At 36.2% G+C, this 18,654-nt stretch overlaps 1 protein-coding gene across 1 annotated transcript in view; it reads left to right on the plus strand.

Moving 5' to 3' along the window:
* The window catches only part of LOC130902706 (carbonic anhydrase-related protein 10), a 220,591-nt gene extending 202,894 nt beyond the window's left edge, over window positions 1–17,697 (plus strand). Inside the window, exons 9-10 of the mRNA XM_057814965.1 lie at window positions 6,430–6,570; window positions 14,193–17,697. Of these exons, the coding sequence (XP_057670948.1) occupies window positions 6,430–6,570; window positions 14,193–14,261 (210 nt within the window). The 3' untranslated portion in view covers window positions 14,262–17,697. The remainder of the gene's footprint in view (window positions 1–6,429; window positions 6,571–14,192) is intronic.
* The last annotated feature ends 957 nt before the right edge of the window (window positions 17,698–18,654 follow it).

Consider the following 18,654-nt stretch of genomic DNA (forward strand, 5'->3'; position numbering starts at 1 on the left):
TACTTTTTAGACCGAGACATCTTTTTGTGGAATTCCTTTATGAATTGGTTGCGTTCTCGCAAATTCAGACTTGGAAGTACCATTTGATTCGTTTATTACTTTTCAACTGTGAATCTTTCGTTGTTTATGATTGTAGTTTAGTCCTGTGAGACGCATAAATGTACTAGAATCGATACTTTTCACACCAAAACATCTTTTTGTGGAATTCGTTTATGAATCGGTTGCGTTCTCGCAAATTCAGACTTGGAAGTACCATTTGATTCGTTTATTACTTTTCAACTGTGAATCTTTCGTTGTTTATGATTGTAGTTTAGTCCTGTGAGACGCATAAATGTACTAGAATCGATACTTTTTAGACCGAGACATCTTTTTGTGGAATTCCTTTATGAATTGGTTGCGTTCTCGCAAATTCAGACTTGGAAGTACCATTTGATTCGTTTATTACTTTTCAACTGTGAATCTTTCGTTGTTTATGATTGTAGTTTAGTCCTGTGAGACGCATAAATGTACTAGAATCGATACTTTTTAGACCGAGACATCTTTTTGTGGAATTCCTTTATGAATTGGTTGCGTTCTCGCAAATTCAGACTTGGAAGTACCATTTGATTCGTTTATTACTTTTCAACTGTGAATCTTTCGTTGTTTATGATTGTAGTTTAGTCCTGTGAGACGCATAAATGTACTAGAATCGATACTTTTTAGACCGAGACATCTTTTTGTGGAATTCCTTTATGAATTGGTTGCGTTCTCGCAAATTCAGACTTGGAAGTACCATTTGATTCGTTTATTACTTTTCAACTGTGAATCTTTCGTTGTTTATGATTGTAGTTTAGTCCTGTGAGACGCATAAATGTACTAGAATCGATACTTTTTAGACCGAGACATCTTTTTGTGGAATTCCTTTATGAATTGGTTGCGTTCTCGCAAATTCAGACTTGGAACTATCATTTGATTCGTTTATTACTTTTCAACTGTGATTCTTTCGTTGTTTATGATTGTAGTTTAGTCCTGTGAGACGCATAAATGTACTAGAATCGATACTTTTTAGACCGAGACATCTTTTTGTGGAATTCCTTTATGAATTGGTTGCGTTCTCGCAAATTCAGACTTGGAAGTATCATTTGATTCGTTTATTACTTTTCAACTGTGATTCTTTCGTTGTTTATGATTGTAGTTTAGTCCTGTGAGACGCATAAATGTACTAGAATCGATACTTTTCACACCAAAACATCTTTTTGTGGAATTCGTTTATGAATCGGTTGCGTTCTCGCAAATTCAGACTTGGAAGTACCATTTGATTCGTTTATTACTTTTCAACTGTGAATCTTTCGTTGTTTATGATTGTAGTTTAGTCCTGTGAGACGCATAAATGTACTAGAATCGATACTTTTTAGACCGAGACATCTTTTTGTGGAATTCCTTTATGAATTGGTTGCGTTCTCGCAAATTCAGACTTGGAAGTATCATTTGATTCGTTTATTACTTTTCAACTGTGAATCTTTCGTTGTTTATGATTGTAGTTTAGTCCTGTGAGACGCATAAATGTACTAGAATCGATACTTTTTAGACCGAGACATCTTTTTGTGGAATTCCTTTATGAATTGGTTGCGTTCTCGCAAATTCAGACTTGGAAGTACCATTTGATTCGTTTATTACTTTTCAACTGTGAATCTTTCGTTGTTTATGATTGTAGTTTAGTCCTGTGAGACGCATAAATGTACTAGAATCGATACTTTTTAGACCGAGACATCTTTTTGTGGAATTCCTTTATGAATTGGTTGCGTTCTCGCAAATTCAGACTTGGAAGTATCATTTGATTCGTTTATTACTTTTCAACTGTGATTCTTTCGTTGTTTATGATTGTAGTTTAGTCCTGTGAGACGCATAAATGTACTAGAATCGATACTTTTCACACCAAAACATCTTTTTGTGGAATTCGTTTATGAATCGGTTGCGTTCTCGCAAATTCAGACTTGGAAGTACCATTTGATTCGTTTATTACTTTTCAACTGTGAATCTTTCGTTGTTTATGATTGTAGTTTAGTCCTGTGAGACGCATAAATGTACTAGAATCGATACTTTTTAGACCGAGACATCTTTTTGTGGAATTCCTTTATGAATTGGTTGCGTTCTCGCAAATTCAGACTTGGAAGTATCATTTGATTCGTTTATTACTTTTCAACTGTGAATCTTTCGTTGTTTATGATTGTAGTTTAGTCCTGTGAGACGCATAAATGTACTAGAATCGATACTTTTTAGACCGAGACATCTTTTTGTGGAATTCCTTTATGAATTGGTTGCGTTCTCGCAAATTCAGACTTGGAAGTATCATTTGATTCGTTTATTACTTTTCAACTGTGATTCTTTCGTTGTTTATGATTGTAGTTTAGTCCTGTGAGACGCATAAATGTACTAGAATCGATACTTTTCACACCAAAACATCTTTTTGTGGAATTCGTTTATGAATCGGTTGCGTTCTCGCAAATTCAGACTTGGAAGTACCATTTGATTCGTTTATTACTTTTCAACTGTGAATCTTTCGTTGTTTATGATTGTAGTTTAGTCCTGTGAGACGCATAAATGTACTAGAATCGATACTTTTTAGACCGAGACATCTTTTTGTGGAATTCCTTTATGAATTGGTTGCGTTCTCGCAAATTCAGACTTGGAAGTACCATTTGATTCGTTTATTACTTTTCAACTGTGATTCTTTCGTTGTTTATGATTGTAGTTTAGTCCTGTGAGACGCATAAATGTACTAGAATCGATACTTTTCACACCAAAACATCTTTTTGTGGAATTTCTTTATGAATTGGTTGCGTTCTCGCAAATTCAGACTTGGAAGTATCATTTGATTCGTTTATTACTTTTCAACTGTGAATCTTTCGTTGTTTATGATTGTAGTTTAGTCCTGTGAGACGCATAAATGTACTAGAATCGATACTTTTCACACCAAAACATCTTTTTGTGGAATTTCTTTATGAATTGGTTGCGTTCTCGCAAATTCAGACTTGGAAGTATCATTTGATTCGTTTATTACTTTTCAACTGTGAATCTTTCGTTGTTCATGATTGTAGTTTAGTCCTGTGAGACGCATAAATGTACTAGAATCGTTACTTTTTAGACCGAGACATCTTTTTGTGGAATTCCTTTATGAATTGGTTGCGTTCTCGCAAATTCAGACTTGGAAGTATCATTTGATTCGTTTATTACTTTTCAACTGTGAATCTTTCGTTGTTTATGATTGTAGTTTAGTCCTGTGAGACGCATAAATGTACTAGAATCGATACTTTTCACACCAAAACATCTTTTTGTGGAATTCGTTTATGAATCGGTTGCGTTCTCGCAAATTCAGACTTGGAAGTACCATTTGATTCGTTTATTACTTTTCAACTGTGAATCTTTCGTTGTTTATGATTGTAGTTTAGTCCTGTGAGACGCATAAATGTACTAGAATCGATACTTTTTAGACCGAGACATCTTTTTGTGGAATTCCTTTATGAATTGGTTGCGTTCTCGCAAATTCAGACTTGGAAGTACCATTTGATTCGTTTATTACTTTTCAACTGTGATTCTTTCGTTGTTTATGATTGTAGTTTAGTCCTGTGAGACGCATAAATGTACTAGAATCGATACTTTTCACACCAAAACATCTTTTTGTGGAATTTCTTTATGAATTGGTTGCGTTCTCGCAAATTCAGACTTGGAAGTATCATTTGATTCGTTTATTACTTTTCAACTGTGAATCTTTCGTTGTTTATGATTGTAGTTTAGTCCTGTGAGACGCATAAATGTACTAGAATCGATACTTTTCACACCAAAACATCTTTTTGTGGAATTTCTTTATGAATTGGTTGCGTTCTCGCAAATTCAGACTTGGAAGTATCATTTGATTCGTTTATTACTTTTCAACTGTGAATCTTTCGTTGTTCATGATTGTAGTTTAGTCCTGTGAGACGCATAAATGTACTAGAATCGTTACTTTTTAGACCGAGACATCTTTTTGTGGAATTCCTTTATGAATTGGTTGCGTTCTCGCAAATTCAGACTTGGAAGTACCATTTGATTCGTTTATTACTTTTCAACTGTGATTCTTTCGTTGTTTATGATTGTAGTTTAGTCCTGTGAGACGCATAAATGTACTAGAATCGATACTTTTCACACCAAAACATCTTTTTGTGGAATTTCTTTATGAATTGGTTGCGTTCTCGCAAATTCAGACTTGGAAGTATCATTTGATTCGTTTATTACTTTTCAACTGTGAATCTTTCGTTGTTCATGATTGTAGTTTAGTCCTGTGAGACGCATAAATGTACTAGAATCGTTACTTTTTAGACCGAGACATCTTTTTGTGGAATTTCTTTATGAATTGGTTGCGTTCTCGCAAATTCAGACTTGGAAGTACCATTTGATTCGTTTATTACTTTTCAACTGTGATTCTTTCGTTGTTTATGATTGTAGTTTAGTCCTGTGAGACGCATAAATGTACTAGAATCGATACTTTTTAGACCGAGACATCTTTTTGTGGAATTCCTTTATGAATTGGTTGCGTTCTCGCAAATTCAGACTTGGAAGTATCATTTGATTCGTTTATTACTTTTCAACTGTGAATCTTTCGTTGTTTATGATTGTAGTTTAGTCCTGAGAGACGCATAAATGTACTAGAATCGATACTTTTTAGACCAAACCTTCGTAATTCCTGCAAAAATGGCAAGAATATTAACTTAGAGACTTAGAGATAGTACTTTAGATCAATGAATCTACAAATCTACCTTTGAGTACTCACATTCACAATGAAAGGGAGGTTTAGAGAAGCTGGAGAAGATGTCAAAGTTGCAATGGGCTTAAAAACGTAAAAATTCAACGATTAAAAAGTGAAAAGCAGTTTCGTGGAATCAAAATTTGAGGTTTTTGGATCTAGCAGAAGTTTTTGCATAAGTCAAAGAAGAAACAGATGTCAGATCCATGTGTTAACTCGACTTTAAAACACAGCAAAAGCTCGGTGATGATTTAAGGATGTTTTGGAAAAAATACGACTGACAATCTGATGAAAATTCATTATCCAGCATGACAACGATCTCAATCAATCACAGTAGCTCTACCTGATTCGAGTTGTGGGACAAACTTCACAGGAAAGTCTTCGGAATATCCTGAAAAACGGATAAAATCAAATAAACGACAGAGAGTGCCAAAATTACGCACCGAAATCATAAAAACAACAACAACAATCACAAACTGTAGTTCATTTATATAATCAACGTTTTTTTTTAATTAATTTCACTAGTACGTGGTTTTATGAGCTTGGGATCTGAAGGTTCCTTACTGTTAGTTTATCCCACCACTTTAATTGCGTTCGGGTTCGAATTTGCCGGTCGTGGGTTCGAGTTTGTTGTTGTGGTGTATGTTGAATGAAAATTCATCGAGGATCCCTCGTAAACGCGTTAACCTTTCCAAATTAGGGGTTGATAGTAAATCAACAACAATCTTCTAAGGTTACAATATTTAACAGACCATTAACATTATCTAAAGGTTTTATTCACTCCAAGTAACCTGAATACATAAAATTCGTGATAAAGTACACGCCATCTTGAACGTGTAAATGTTAAATTGATAAAATTGATAAATTTCCGTTGGTTTTAATTCAATTTCAACACGAATATAGAGATAATTTTGATAGATTCGATACCAAAAATTGTTTCGAGTGCATTAATTCGAAAACTACTTTTCCGTCAGTCTAAGTGTAAAGACCGATGTTGTTAAGTCTCTAGAGACCGCCTGACTAGCAGCCGCCGTCGTCTTGTGGAGGCGGCGACCCGACCAAATAATCCAGATTAGAAGAGTTCGTCGCAACATAAATCTAGACTCACTACGGGAAACGGAAACTATGTAGTACTTTGAATTACATTTCGAGCGATGCAAATTACGAAGTTTCTCACACGGTCACAAACCTTTTTACTTTCGGTTTATTTTACTTTGATTTATACTTTGATCTAACGAAATACGGAGTGTATTCATTATGTATCTGAAAGTTTCGTTTCTATATACGAAAATTTGAAAAAAAAAATAGTCGTCATCTCATTTGGTCGACCGGTGTGTTGTTGAGCTACGCATTTCGTACGGTCTCGTCGAAACTTTGTTACCCAATATATTACTAATAATAACAATAGAAAAATTTGTGTATTGGTTGTGTTAAGGTCTTTCAAATGAAAATATTGTAATGAAATTTCAAACAGTGATATTTTTTCAAGTAACTACCGCCATCTGTAAGTATAGTTAGGTATTATCAATTGAAATATGAAGTCTTTTGTATTCGGGTGAATCTTGAAGGTTCTTATCCCTTCCGGAGTACTTGGAAAATGCGATAAATTCAAGTCCCACTTCTGAAAATCAACTTCCTATCAAATTCAATCGAAATTTTCTTTATTGCAGATGCTCGGTCTCCGAAGACTAATGCAAGGGGACGCCAAACACCCCAAAGCGCCCTTAGGAAACAATTTCAGACCACCGCAACCGTTGCATCACCGACCAGTAAGGACAAATATTGACTTCAATGTTAAACATCGAAGTGATGTAAGTATTTACACACTACGCAAACAGTAATAAGCCTTTTAATGGAAATCTTGTCGCCATTCGGGGTAGAAATTTTCTTTGTTAAGAAGATTGTGAAGGTGAACACTCATCGATTTTAGTTTTATTATCAAATCTTGTTCAGAACGAAACAAAATCTGTAAAAATGTAATTTATCGTAAATATTTTATTATTATTAATATTCCTCGTATTAGATAACTTTTAATTTTCCAAAATCCACTCTGTATCTATGCATTCTTTGTCTGAGGTATCGATCAACATATTAGTTAGTTGTCAAATGTCAAATATGGTGCAGTTCAAACTTTTAATTTGTGACAAAACTTGAAATTTATCAATATACATAAAATCGCTTGTCAACTGTCAAATATAATTCCGTTCAAACATTTAATTTGAGACAAATCTTGAAATTTATCAATATAAATATAATCGGTTGTCAAATGTCAAATATGGTGCAGTTTAGCTATTAAATTTGTAACAAAACTTGAGATTTATCAATATGCATATAATTGCCTGTCAAATGTCAAAAATAATTCCATTCAAACATTTAATTTGAGAAAAAAACTTGAGATTTATCAATATAAATATAATCGGTTGTCAAATGTCAAATATGGTGCAGTTTAGCTATTAAATTTGTAACAAAACTTGAGATTTATCAATATGCATATAATTGCCTGTCAAATGTCAAAAATAATTCCATTCAAACATTTAATTTGAGAAAAAACTTGAGATTTATCAATATACATATAATTGCCTGTCAAATGTCAAATATAATTCCGTTCAAACATTTAATTTGAGACAAATCTTGAAATTTATCAATATAAATATAATCGGTTGTCAAATGTCAAATATGGTGCAGTTTAGCTATTAAATTTGTAACAAAACTTGAGATTTATCATCAATCTACATACAGTTGGTTGTCAAATGTCAAATGTATGGAACGTTTCAAACAGATCTCGAAATAAAAATCGGAAAGAAGTGTTTGGAACTTAAAAGTTCATCGATATATATATATATATATATATATATATATATATATATATATATATATATATATATATATATCGAATATTAATAAAATTGAACTGGAATTGGGGTGAGTTCAGGTAACCGAATCTCAAAACTTCAAAACCAACCCACGGCTATGGGAGTGCGTCATTTTCGTAAATTCTGATATCAACATAAAAAAAATTCATATTACAACAACACCAAGAGAAAATCATCGAATTTACATACACTCAACGACACATCAAGCAGGTGATTAACCTCCCGGCAAGCGTATGTAAAGACTTAAATGTTTAGACAGCTGGCTTATGATGATTTATGATAATCTCATTGTTTGATAACAGCATAGATTGTGTAGAAGTTGATATTAACAAGGTACGTTTAAGTACATTGTTATCCCGTTATCATTAGTCATCTATCTTTCTCGTTTCGTGTATACCTATCGCGTTGGTATTTCTTGGAGAATTTGATTTTAGGTACCTATGACGGGATATCGCCCTTCAAGTTACCCTTCCCGGTAAATCGACTGGAAAGTTTAGACATTGTGTTAAGATCGAGATCGTTATGTTAACCGCGAGCGGAATTACTTTAAATTACTATCCATTCCGATACGAGGGGTATTCAGAATATTAGAAAAATAAACAGACGATTCCGTTGGAAATATTCACTAATACATTGAGACTTTTCGAGCGACTACCTACTCCAGGTCGAACCAGGTACTTCTGGGACCATCCTCGTAGCTATAGAAGGATACTGGGCGTTTAAAAATCTCCAAGGACTTGAAAATATCGCTCCAATTGAAACATTTACCGCATAGATTATGTACTTTCTAATACAGTGAGACTTTTCGAGCGACTACTTACTCCAGGTCGAACCAGGTACTTCTGGGACCATCCTCGTAGCCATAGAAAGATACTGGGCGTTTAAAAATCTCCAAGGACTCGAAAATATTGCCCCAATTGAAACATTTACCGCATAGATTATGTACTTTCTAATACAGTGAGACTTTTCGAGCGACTACTTACTCCAGGTCGAACCAGGTACTTCTGGGACCATCCTCGAAGCTATAGAAAGATACTGGGCGTTTAAAAATCTCCAAGGACTCGAAAATATCGCCCCAATTGAAACATTTACCGCATAGATTATGTACTTTCTAATACATTTAGACTTTTCGAGCGACTACCTACTCCAGGTCGAACCAGGTACTTCTGGGACCATCCTCGTAGCTATAGAAGGATACTGGGCGTTTAAAAATCTCCAAGGACTCGAAAATATCGCCCCAATTGAAACATTTACCGCATAGATTATGTACTTTCTAATACATTTAGACTTTTCGAGCGACTACCTACTCCAGGTCGAACCAGGTACTTCTGGGACCATCCTCGAAGCTATAGAAGGATACTGGGCGTTTAAAAATCTCCAAGAACTTGAAAATATCGCTCCAATTGAAACATTTACCGCATAGATTATGTACTTTCTAATACAGTGAGACTTTTCGAGCGACTACCTACTCCAGGTCGAACCAGGTACTTCTGGGACCATCCTCGAAGCTATAGAAAGATACTGGGCGTTTAAAAATCTCCAAGGACTCGAAAATATCGCCCCAATTGAAACATTTACCGCATAGATTATGTACTTTCTAATACATTTAGACTTTTCGAGCGACTACCTACTCCAGGTCGAACCAGGTACTTCTGGGACCATCCTCGAAGCTATAGAAGGATACTGGGCGTTTAAAAATCTCCAAGAACTTGAAAATATCGCTCCAATTGAAACATTTACCGCATAGATTATGTACTTTCTAATACAGTGAGACTTTTCGAGCGACTACCTACTCCAGGTCGAACCAGGTACTTCTGGGACCATCCTCGAAGCTATAGAAAGATACTGGGCGTTTAAAAATCTCCAAGGACTCGAAAATATCGCCCCAATTGAAACATTTACCGCATAGATTATGTACTTTCTAATACATTTAGACTTTTCGAGCGACTACCTACTCCAGGTCGAACCAGGTACTTCTGGGACCATCCTCGAAGCTATAGAAGGATACTGGGCGTTTAAAAATCTCCAAGAACTTGAAAATATCGCTCCAATTGAAACATTTACCGCATAGATTATGTACTTTCTAATACAGTGAGACTTTTCGAGCGACTACCTACTCCAGGTCGAACCAGGTACTTCTGGGACCATCCTCGAAGCTATAGAAAGATACTGGGCGTTTAAAAATCTCCAAGGACTCGAAAATATCGCCCCAATTGAAACATTTACCGCATAGATTATGTACTTTCTAATACATTTAGACTTTTCGAGCGACTACCTACTCCAGGTCGAACCAGGTACTTCTGGGACCATCCTCGAAGCTATAGAAGGATACTGGGCGTTTAAAAATCTCCAAGAACTTGAAAATATCGCTCCAATTGAAACATTTACCGCATAGATTATGTACTTTCTAATACAGTGAGACTTTTCGAGCGACTACCTACTCCAGGTCGAACCAGGTACTTCTGGGACCATCCTCGAAGCTATAGAAAGATACTGGGCGTTTAAAAATCTCCAAGGACTCGAAAATATCGCCCCAATTGAAACATTTACCGCATAGATTATGTACTTTCTAATACATTTAGACTTTTCGAGCGACTACCTACTCCAGGTCGAACCAGGTACTTCTGGGACCATCCTCGTAGCTATAGAAGGATACTGGGCGTTTAAAAATCTCCAAGGACTCGAAAATATCGCCCCAATTGAAACATTTACCGCATAGATTATGTACTTTCTAATACATTTAGACTTTTCGAGCGACTACCTACTCCAGGTCGAACCAGGTACTTCTGGGACCATCCTCGAAGCTATAGAAGGATACTGGGCGTTTAAAAATCTCCAAGAACTTGAAAATATCGCTCCAATTGAAACATTTACCGCATAGATTATGTACTTTCTAATACAGTGAGACTTTTCGAGCGACTACCTACTCCAGGTCGAACCAGGTACTTCTGGGACCATCCTCGAAGCTATAGAAAGATACTGGGCGTTTAAAAATCTCCAAGGACTCGAAAATATCGCCCCAATTGAAACATTTACCGCATAGATTATGTACTTTCTAATACATTTAGACTTTTCGAGCGACTACCTACTCCAGGTCGAACCAGGTACTTCTGGGACCATCCTCGTAGCTATAGAAGGATACTGGGCGTTTAAAAATCTCCAAGGACTCGAAAATATCGCCCCAATTGAAACATTTACCGCATAGATTATGTACTTTCTAATACATTTAGACTTTTCGAGCGACTACCTACTCCAGGTCGAACCAGGTACTTCTGGGACCATCCTCGAAGCTATAGAAGGATACTGGGCGTTTAAAAATCTCCAAGAACTTGAAAATATCGCTCCAATTGAAACATTTACCGCATAGATTATGTACTTTCTAATACAGTGAGACTTTTCGAGCGACTACCTACTCCAGGTCGAACCAGGTACTTCTGGGACCATCCTCGTAGCCATAGAAAGATACTGGGCGTTTAAAAATCTCCAAGGACTCGAAAATATCGCCCCAATTGAAACATTTACCGCATAGATTATGTACTTTCTAATACATTTAGACTTTTCGAGCGACTACCTACTCCAGGTCGAACCAGGTACTTCTGGGACCATCCTCGTAGCTATAGAAGGATACTGGGCGTTTAAAAATCTCCAAGGACTCGAAAATATCGCCCCAATTGAAACATTTACCGCATAGATTATGTACTTTCTAATACATTTAGACTTTTCGAGCGACTACCTACTCCAGGTCGAACCAGGTACTTCTGGGACCATCCTCGAAGCTATAGAAAGATACTGGGCGCTTAAAAATCTCCAAGGACTTAGAAATATCGCTCCAATTGAAACATTTACCGCATAGATTATGTACTTTCTAATACATTTAGACTTTTCGAGCGACTACCTACTCCAGGTCGAACCAGGTACTTCTGGGACCATCCTCGTAGCTATAGAAGGATACTGGGCGTTTAAAAATCTCCAAGGACTTGAAAATATCGCTCCAATTGAAACATTTACCGCATAGATTATGTACTTTCTAATTCAGTGAGACTTTTCGAGCGACTACCTACTCCAGGTCGAACCAGGTACTTCTGGGACCATCCTCGAAGCTATAGAAAGATACTGGGCGTTTAAAAATCTCCAAGGACTTAGAAATATCGCTCCAATTGAAACATTTACCGCATAGATTATGTACTTTCTAATACATTTAGACTTTTCGAGCGACTACCTACTCCAGGTCGAACCAGGTACTTCTGGGACCATCCTCGTAGCTATAGAAGGATACTGGGCGTTTAAAAATCTCCAAGGACTCGAAAATATCGCCCCAATTGAAACATTTACCGCATAGATTATGTACTTTCTAATACATTTAGACTTTTCGAGCGACTACCTACTCCAGGTCGAACCAGGTACTTCTGGGACCATCCTCGTAGCTATAGAAGGATACTGGGCGTTTAAAAATCTCCAAGGACTTGAAAATATCGCTCCAATTGAAACATTTACCGCATAGATTATGTACTTTCTAATTCAGTGAGACTTTTCGAGCGACTACCTACTCCAGGTCGAACCAAGTACTTCTGGAACCATCCTCGTAGCTATAGAAGGATACTGGGCGTTTAAAAATCTCCAAGGACTTGAAAATATCGCTCCAATTGAAACATTTACCGCATAGATTATGTACTTTCTAATACATTTAGACTTTTCGAGCGACTACCTACTCCAGGTCGAACCAGGTACTTCTGGGACCATCCTCGTAGCTATAGAAGGATACTGGGCGTTTAAAAATCTCCAAGGACTTGAAAATATCGCTCCAATTGAAACATTTACCGCATAGATTATGTACTTTCTAATACAGTGAGACTTTTCGAGCGACTACCTACTCCAGGTCGGACCAGGTACTTCTGGGACCATCCTCGTAGCTATAGAAGGATACTGGGCGTTTAAAAATCTCCAAGGACTTGAAAATATCGCTCCAATTGAAACATTTACCGCATAGATTATGTACTTTCTAATACAGTGAGACTTTTCGAGCGACTACCTACTCCAGGTCGGACCAGGTACTTCTGGGACCATCCTCGTAGCTATAGAAGGATACTGGGCGTTTAAAAATCTCCAAGGACTTGAAAATATCGCCCCAATTGAAACATTTACCGCATAGATTATGTACTTTCTAATACATTTAGACTTTTCGAGCGACTACCTACTCCAGGTCGAACCAGGTACTTCTGGGACCATCCTCGTAGCTATAGAAGGATACTGGGCGTTTAAAAATCTCCAAGGACTTGAAAATATCGCTCCAATTGAAACATTTACCGCATAGATTATGTACTTTCTAATTCAGTGAGACTTTTCGAGCGACTACCTACTCCAGGTCGAACCAAGTACTTCTGGGACCATCCTCGTAGCTATAGAAAGATACTGGGCGTTTAAAAATCTCCAAGGACTTGAAAATATCGCTCCAATTGAAACATTTACCGCATAGATTATGTACTTTCTAATTCAGTGAGACTTTTCGAGCGACTACCTACTCCAGGTCGGACCAGGTACTTCTGGGACCATCCTCGTAGCTATAGAAGGATACTGGGCGTTTAAAAATCTCCAAGGACTTGAAAATATCGCTCCAATTGAAACATTTACCGCATAGATTATGTACTTTCTAATTCAGTGAGACTTTTCGAGCGACTACCTACTCCAGGTCGGACCAGGTACTTCTGGGACCATCCTCGTAGCTATAGAAGGATACTGGGCGTTTAAAAATCTCCAAGGACTTGAAAATATCGCTCCAATTGAAACATTTACCGCATAGATTATGTACTTTCTAATTCAGTGAGACTTTTCGAGCGACTACCTACTCCAGGTCGAACCAAGTACTTCTGGGACCATCCTCGTAGCTATAGAAGGATACTGGACGTTTAAAAATCTCTAACCACTTAGACATATTACCCCAATTGAAATTACAACCAAGCGCTTCAGCTAGAATCTTCTGGAGTCATTAAATAAACTGTGGAGCTTTCCCAAGTATTTAAACCGATTGCTAGGCACTCAGAGATGACGTGGATTGCAGTTTCTTCCATCTTCATTCATCCTCAGGAAACCTTCGATATCCATAACGTGAAAATGGCGTCTATTTAGAGAAAAGTCCAATGAATAATGTTTCTAATCATCTAAGAAGACCCAGCTCTGCAAGAGGACGTAATTAGCAACCATTTTTGCTAAAGCAACAGTGATTTCTGGACTAATTGGTAGACATGCTGATCCCAATAGTAAAAATTATCCACTCATAGATTAAACAAGACGGTTTTTTTCCGTGTAAGTTCAAAAATACACAAATAATTCCAATTTTCCCGAATCCATCGACGATATTATTAATTTCTTCATCATTATTTTCAATATGAACGCTATTATCATGTTCGGGATGAATTTAAATTCGTTTCGATGCCGCCAGCAACCATATTAATCGCGGTCATTAATTCAAAATACGGTTTATCAATTATTGACGGATTAGGATTAACGATACAACAAATTTTCGTCATTATATATGTGTATGTATCGATATTTTTTGTTTATAGATCGGCAAACAGTGTCCGAGTATGTACAAAGACGTGTACTACAGAGCGAACAGCTGGAGACAACATTAGACACGTGATTCTTGTGCCATATCAATTTTTTTTTTCATTTTTTGATTTTTCAATTAGAATAAAAACTAATAGTGGAAATTCGAAATGGAAAATGTGAAGTGACCAAACTTTCTTAGCGCTAATAACAACACAAAATAAAACATATCATATTTGCGAAAAAGATTTATGTATATATATACAAGGCCTGTATGAAAATAACTCTGATTTACGTGGATGTATATATACCCCCAGCTCAAAGTTTAAAATGACAAATTCCGACTTTATATTCGTCGTTTTTGAATCGTTTTTTGTTTATTATACATAAACAGGGATCCCTTAACATATTTTTATCCAAAAAACCCTTAAATCTTTTATTTCGTTAGTGAAGGGAATGAATCTTCGATAACATCTTCTATCTATTTAATATTTTTAGTAGAATTTGTCGAAATTTGAATTGAAGTCACTTTATATGGTGAAAATTTCCGATTTTTAGATTGACATTAATTTTTTTGGGGGTATATAAAAATCTACAAGTGTAAATCAGTGTAATTTTTCGAATTGTTTCTTAATCATCGTCGATTTATAGGTAGAGGTCACTAAATACATTTTTTTACGTAAAAAGCAAGCACAAGACAATGAAAAGATACCTGTGGATATTGATCTTGAAATTATGTAGGTTAGAGCCCCTTAGAGCCCCTTAAAGACGTGCCTTGCACTTCTCCAAAGAAAGAAATCTACATACGTGCTTGGTACTCTCGAGTTCTTATGGATCTTCGAAGTTAGATCTTCTATGCTCAAAAGTCCCCAAGTTTCTGGTCAAATCTCTTCCGTATTGAGCCGAGTTTCCTCAGAGAGTGCTTGGAAAGCGAGCTCTAAACATGTGAGCCATCTTGGACGAAGCTGGGCCTCGTAGATAATTAGAAGCTGTTGCTTTTTGATCTTAAAGAGATCTCCAAGTTTTCGTGAAGCTGTTTTAGCTCATTTCAGAGCTGCAGTGCTAGTTTTCTTCGCATTTGTAGTGGTAAATCGGAGTTAGATCTTCTATGCTCTAAACTGTCCAAGTTTTTGATCAAATCTCTTCCGTATTGAGCCGAGTCTCCTCAGAGAGGGCTTGGAAGGCGAGCTCTAAACATATGAGCCATCTTGGACGAAGCTGGGCCTCGTAGATAATTGGAAGCTGCTGCTTTTTGATCTTAAAGAGATCTCCAAGTTTTCGTGAAGCTGTTTTAGCTCATTTCAGAGCTGCAGTGCTAGTTTTCTTCGCATTTGTAGTGGTAAATCGGAGTTAGATCTTCTATGCTCTAAACTGTCCAAGTTTTTGGCTAAATCTCTTCCGTATTGAGCCGAGTTTCCTCAGAGAGTGCTTGGAAAGCGAGCTCTAAACATGTGAGCCATCTTGGACGAAGCTGGGCCTCGTAGATAATTAGAAGCTGTTGTTTTTTGATCTTAAAGAGATCTCCAAGTTTTCGTGAAGCTGTTTTAGCTCATTCCAGAGCTGCAGTGCTAGTTTTCTTCGCATTTGTAGTGGTAAATCGGAGTTAGATCTTCTATGCTCTAAACTGTCCAAGTTTTTGGCTAAATCTCTTCCGTATTGAGCCGAGTTTCCTCAGAGAGTGCCTGGAAAGCGAGCTCTGAACATTTGAGCCATCCTGGACGAAGCTGGGCCGATCAAAGGTAATCAGAAGCTGTTGATGTTGTTGTGAAGCTGTCTTAGATAGTTCCTGAGCTGTCCAGCCAGCCTTCTTTGTAAAAACATCAACCTGGGTCTTAGCTGCATTAAATTCAATCAGATCGCTTCCAAAAAACCTCTTTTATCTGAATATTCGCATCCATTTGGGCGACTGGGACTTTAGTTTTTCACTTTTTCGTTATATAGTTCCTTGCAGGTATTTTTTTGTGACAATAAACAAAATTTTCGTTTAGATTACTTACGGAATCTCGTCTGTACAAGTTTCATTGGAATTAAAACAAATATCATGATTGTACGTAATTAATTTCACCATTCTACGATTAATAAATGAGTTTTATCTCTAAATCGACGATACCAGCTCACTTAGTATTAATTTTTTATTAAAACACCCTGTATATGTTATTTATGATTCAGTTTGAATTAGAAAGCATGCGAAGATCGAAATTAGTCTAGAAATTCCGATTTATTTAAATAATATTAAGAAAAATGACAACAATTCGACTACGTTCTATTCGTCTTTTCCATTATTATACGAGGGTAGTCCCTGAAATAACTTAAAAAAATATATTTATCAATTTTTAGCTTTATAAACTTTTCCCAGCGATGTTCAATAAGTTCGATACCGTTTTTATAATAAAAAACTTTATTGTTGGAAAATTTTTGATCACCGATCCATTTTTAACTAGTCTGGGAAAAGGAAATAATCAGAGGAGCCCAAATCTGGCGAATAGGGTGTATTAGACAGCAATTCTAACCGACGCTGAAGATGGATTTGTCTTTGCCTTCTTTGGAGCTAGTTTTACCTCTTCAGCACATTGTTTCGATTGTTATTGTGAAGTGATGGACCCACGTTTCATCCATGGTTATAAAACAGCGCAAAAATTTCTGTGAAACATTGCCAAACACTCGATGGAAACGCGTGGTTACATTGTGAGTAAACGCGGGCACCCATCTTACACAGAGCTTTCTCCTGTCCAAATTTCCAATTGATATTAGCCCACACGCTTTCAATCGACGATCATCCAGTACCGCTTCTTGGATTTTCTTCAGCATTTCTGAATTCGCCACCTCATGCTGCTGATCTTCGCGTTTCGTGCGGTCTCGTCGAAACTCTGCTATCCAATATGTTACTAATATTAACAAAGGAGCAGTCTCAGCCAGAGATTGTGTATTTTCTAATATTTTTTCAAGCAACTATCAGGACCATTCTCGTAAAATCATAAAATGACGTGAAAACTGAAATGATTTTCTCGAATTTTTCAAAATATTTAATTCAATTTCGACTAGGAGTACTTTAATATCAATATCAATAATTAAATCGTAATATTAATATAATAAACGATTGTTATATCATTGATGAAATATTCAAAGCGATAAGACAATCAAAAGTCAAAATGTAATGAAAAAAAAAAACTTTTCATTCATAAATTATCGATATCATATCATCCTTCGATTTCAAATTAAAATCAGTAAAGATAGATTTCGACATCGTTGTGCTTCATCAGTATAATTTCGTCTTGGAAATGTTATTTTTTTGTTTTTTATTTCGTTCAATTAGTAGTTTCTTTTGGCCTAATTATGAATCGAAAACGGATTAAATACTAAAAGGTATTTAAATAAAATGATGTATAATATTATATATATAATAGGAAAAAAAATAGTCTGCGAAATGTTTATAAACAATTTATTATATTTGTGTTCCAAAAATTTATTTATTTCGTAAAATTATAAGCGACGTTGTAAATAAAGCTGATATTTGTTTATTAATTATGTGTTTCATTTGAAAAAAAATTACTCGATGAACAGAATTCATTCCTAACCTTAAATTTGCAAGAATCGATTGAAATGTCCAGTTGACACACCAAAGAACGACGCCTTCAATCACCGGAATCGATTAGAATGATTCTATAGAATCGAGAATCGACGTGCCACTTGAAAAGAATCGAAATCACAATCGAGAATGAAGATACAGAATAACAAAGTTCTAAATAGCAAGAATCGATGAAATCGTTAAGAGAATCGAGGGTTGACAGACCAAAGAACGACGCCTTCAATCACCGGAATCGATTAGAATGATTCTATAGAATCGAGAATCGATGTGCCACTTGAAAAGAATCGAAATCACAATCGAGAATGAAGATACAGAATAACAAAGTTCTAAATAGCAAGAATCGATGAAATCGTTAAGAGAATCGAGGGTTGACAGACCAAAGAACGACGCCTTCAATCACCGGAATCGATTAGAATGATTCTATAGAATCGAGAATCGATGTGCCACTTGAAAAGAATCGAAATCACAATCGAGAATGAAGATACAGAATAACAAAGTTCTAAATAGCAAGAATCGATGAAATCGTTAAGAGAATCGAGGGTTGACAGACCAAAGAACGACGCCTTCAATCACCGGAATCGATTAGAATGATTCTATAGAATCGAGAATCGATGTGCCACTTGAAAAGAATCGAAATCACAATCGAGAATGAAGATACAGAATAACAAAGTTCTAAATAGCAAGAATCGATGAAATCGTTAAAAGAATCGAGGGTTGACAGACCAAAGAACGACGCCTTCAATCACCGGAATCGATTAGAATGATTCTATAGAGTCGAGAATCGATGTGCCACTTGAAAAGAATCGAAATCACAATCGAGAATGAAGATACAGAATAACAAAGTTCTAAATAGCAAGAATCGATGAAATCGTTAAGAGAATCGAGGGTTGACA

This window comes from Diorhabda carinulata, chromosome X, assembly GCF_026250575.1.
Source record: "Diorhabda carinulata isolate Delta chromosome X, icDioCari1.1, whole genome shotgun sequence".
Lineage (NCBI taxonomy): Eukaryota > Metazoa > Arthropoda > Insecta > Coleoptera > Chrysomelidae > Diorhabda > Diorhabda carinulata.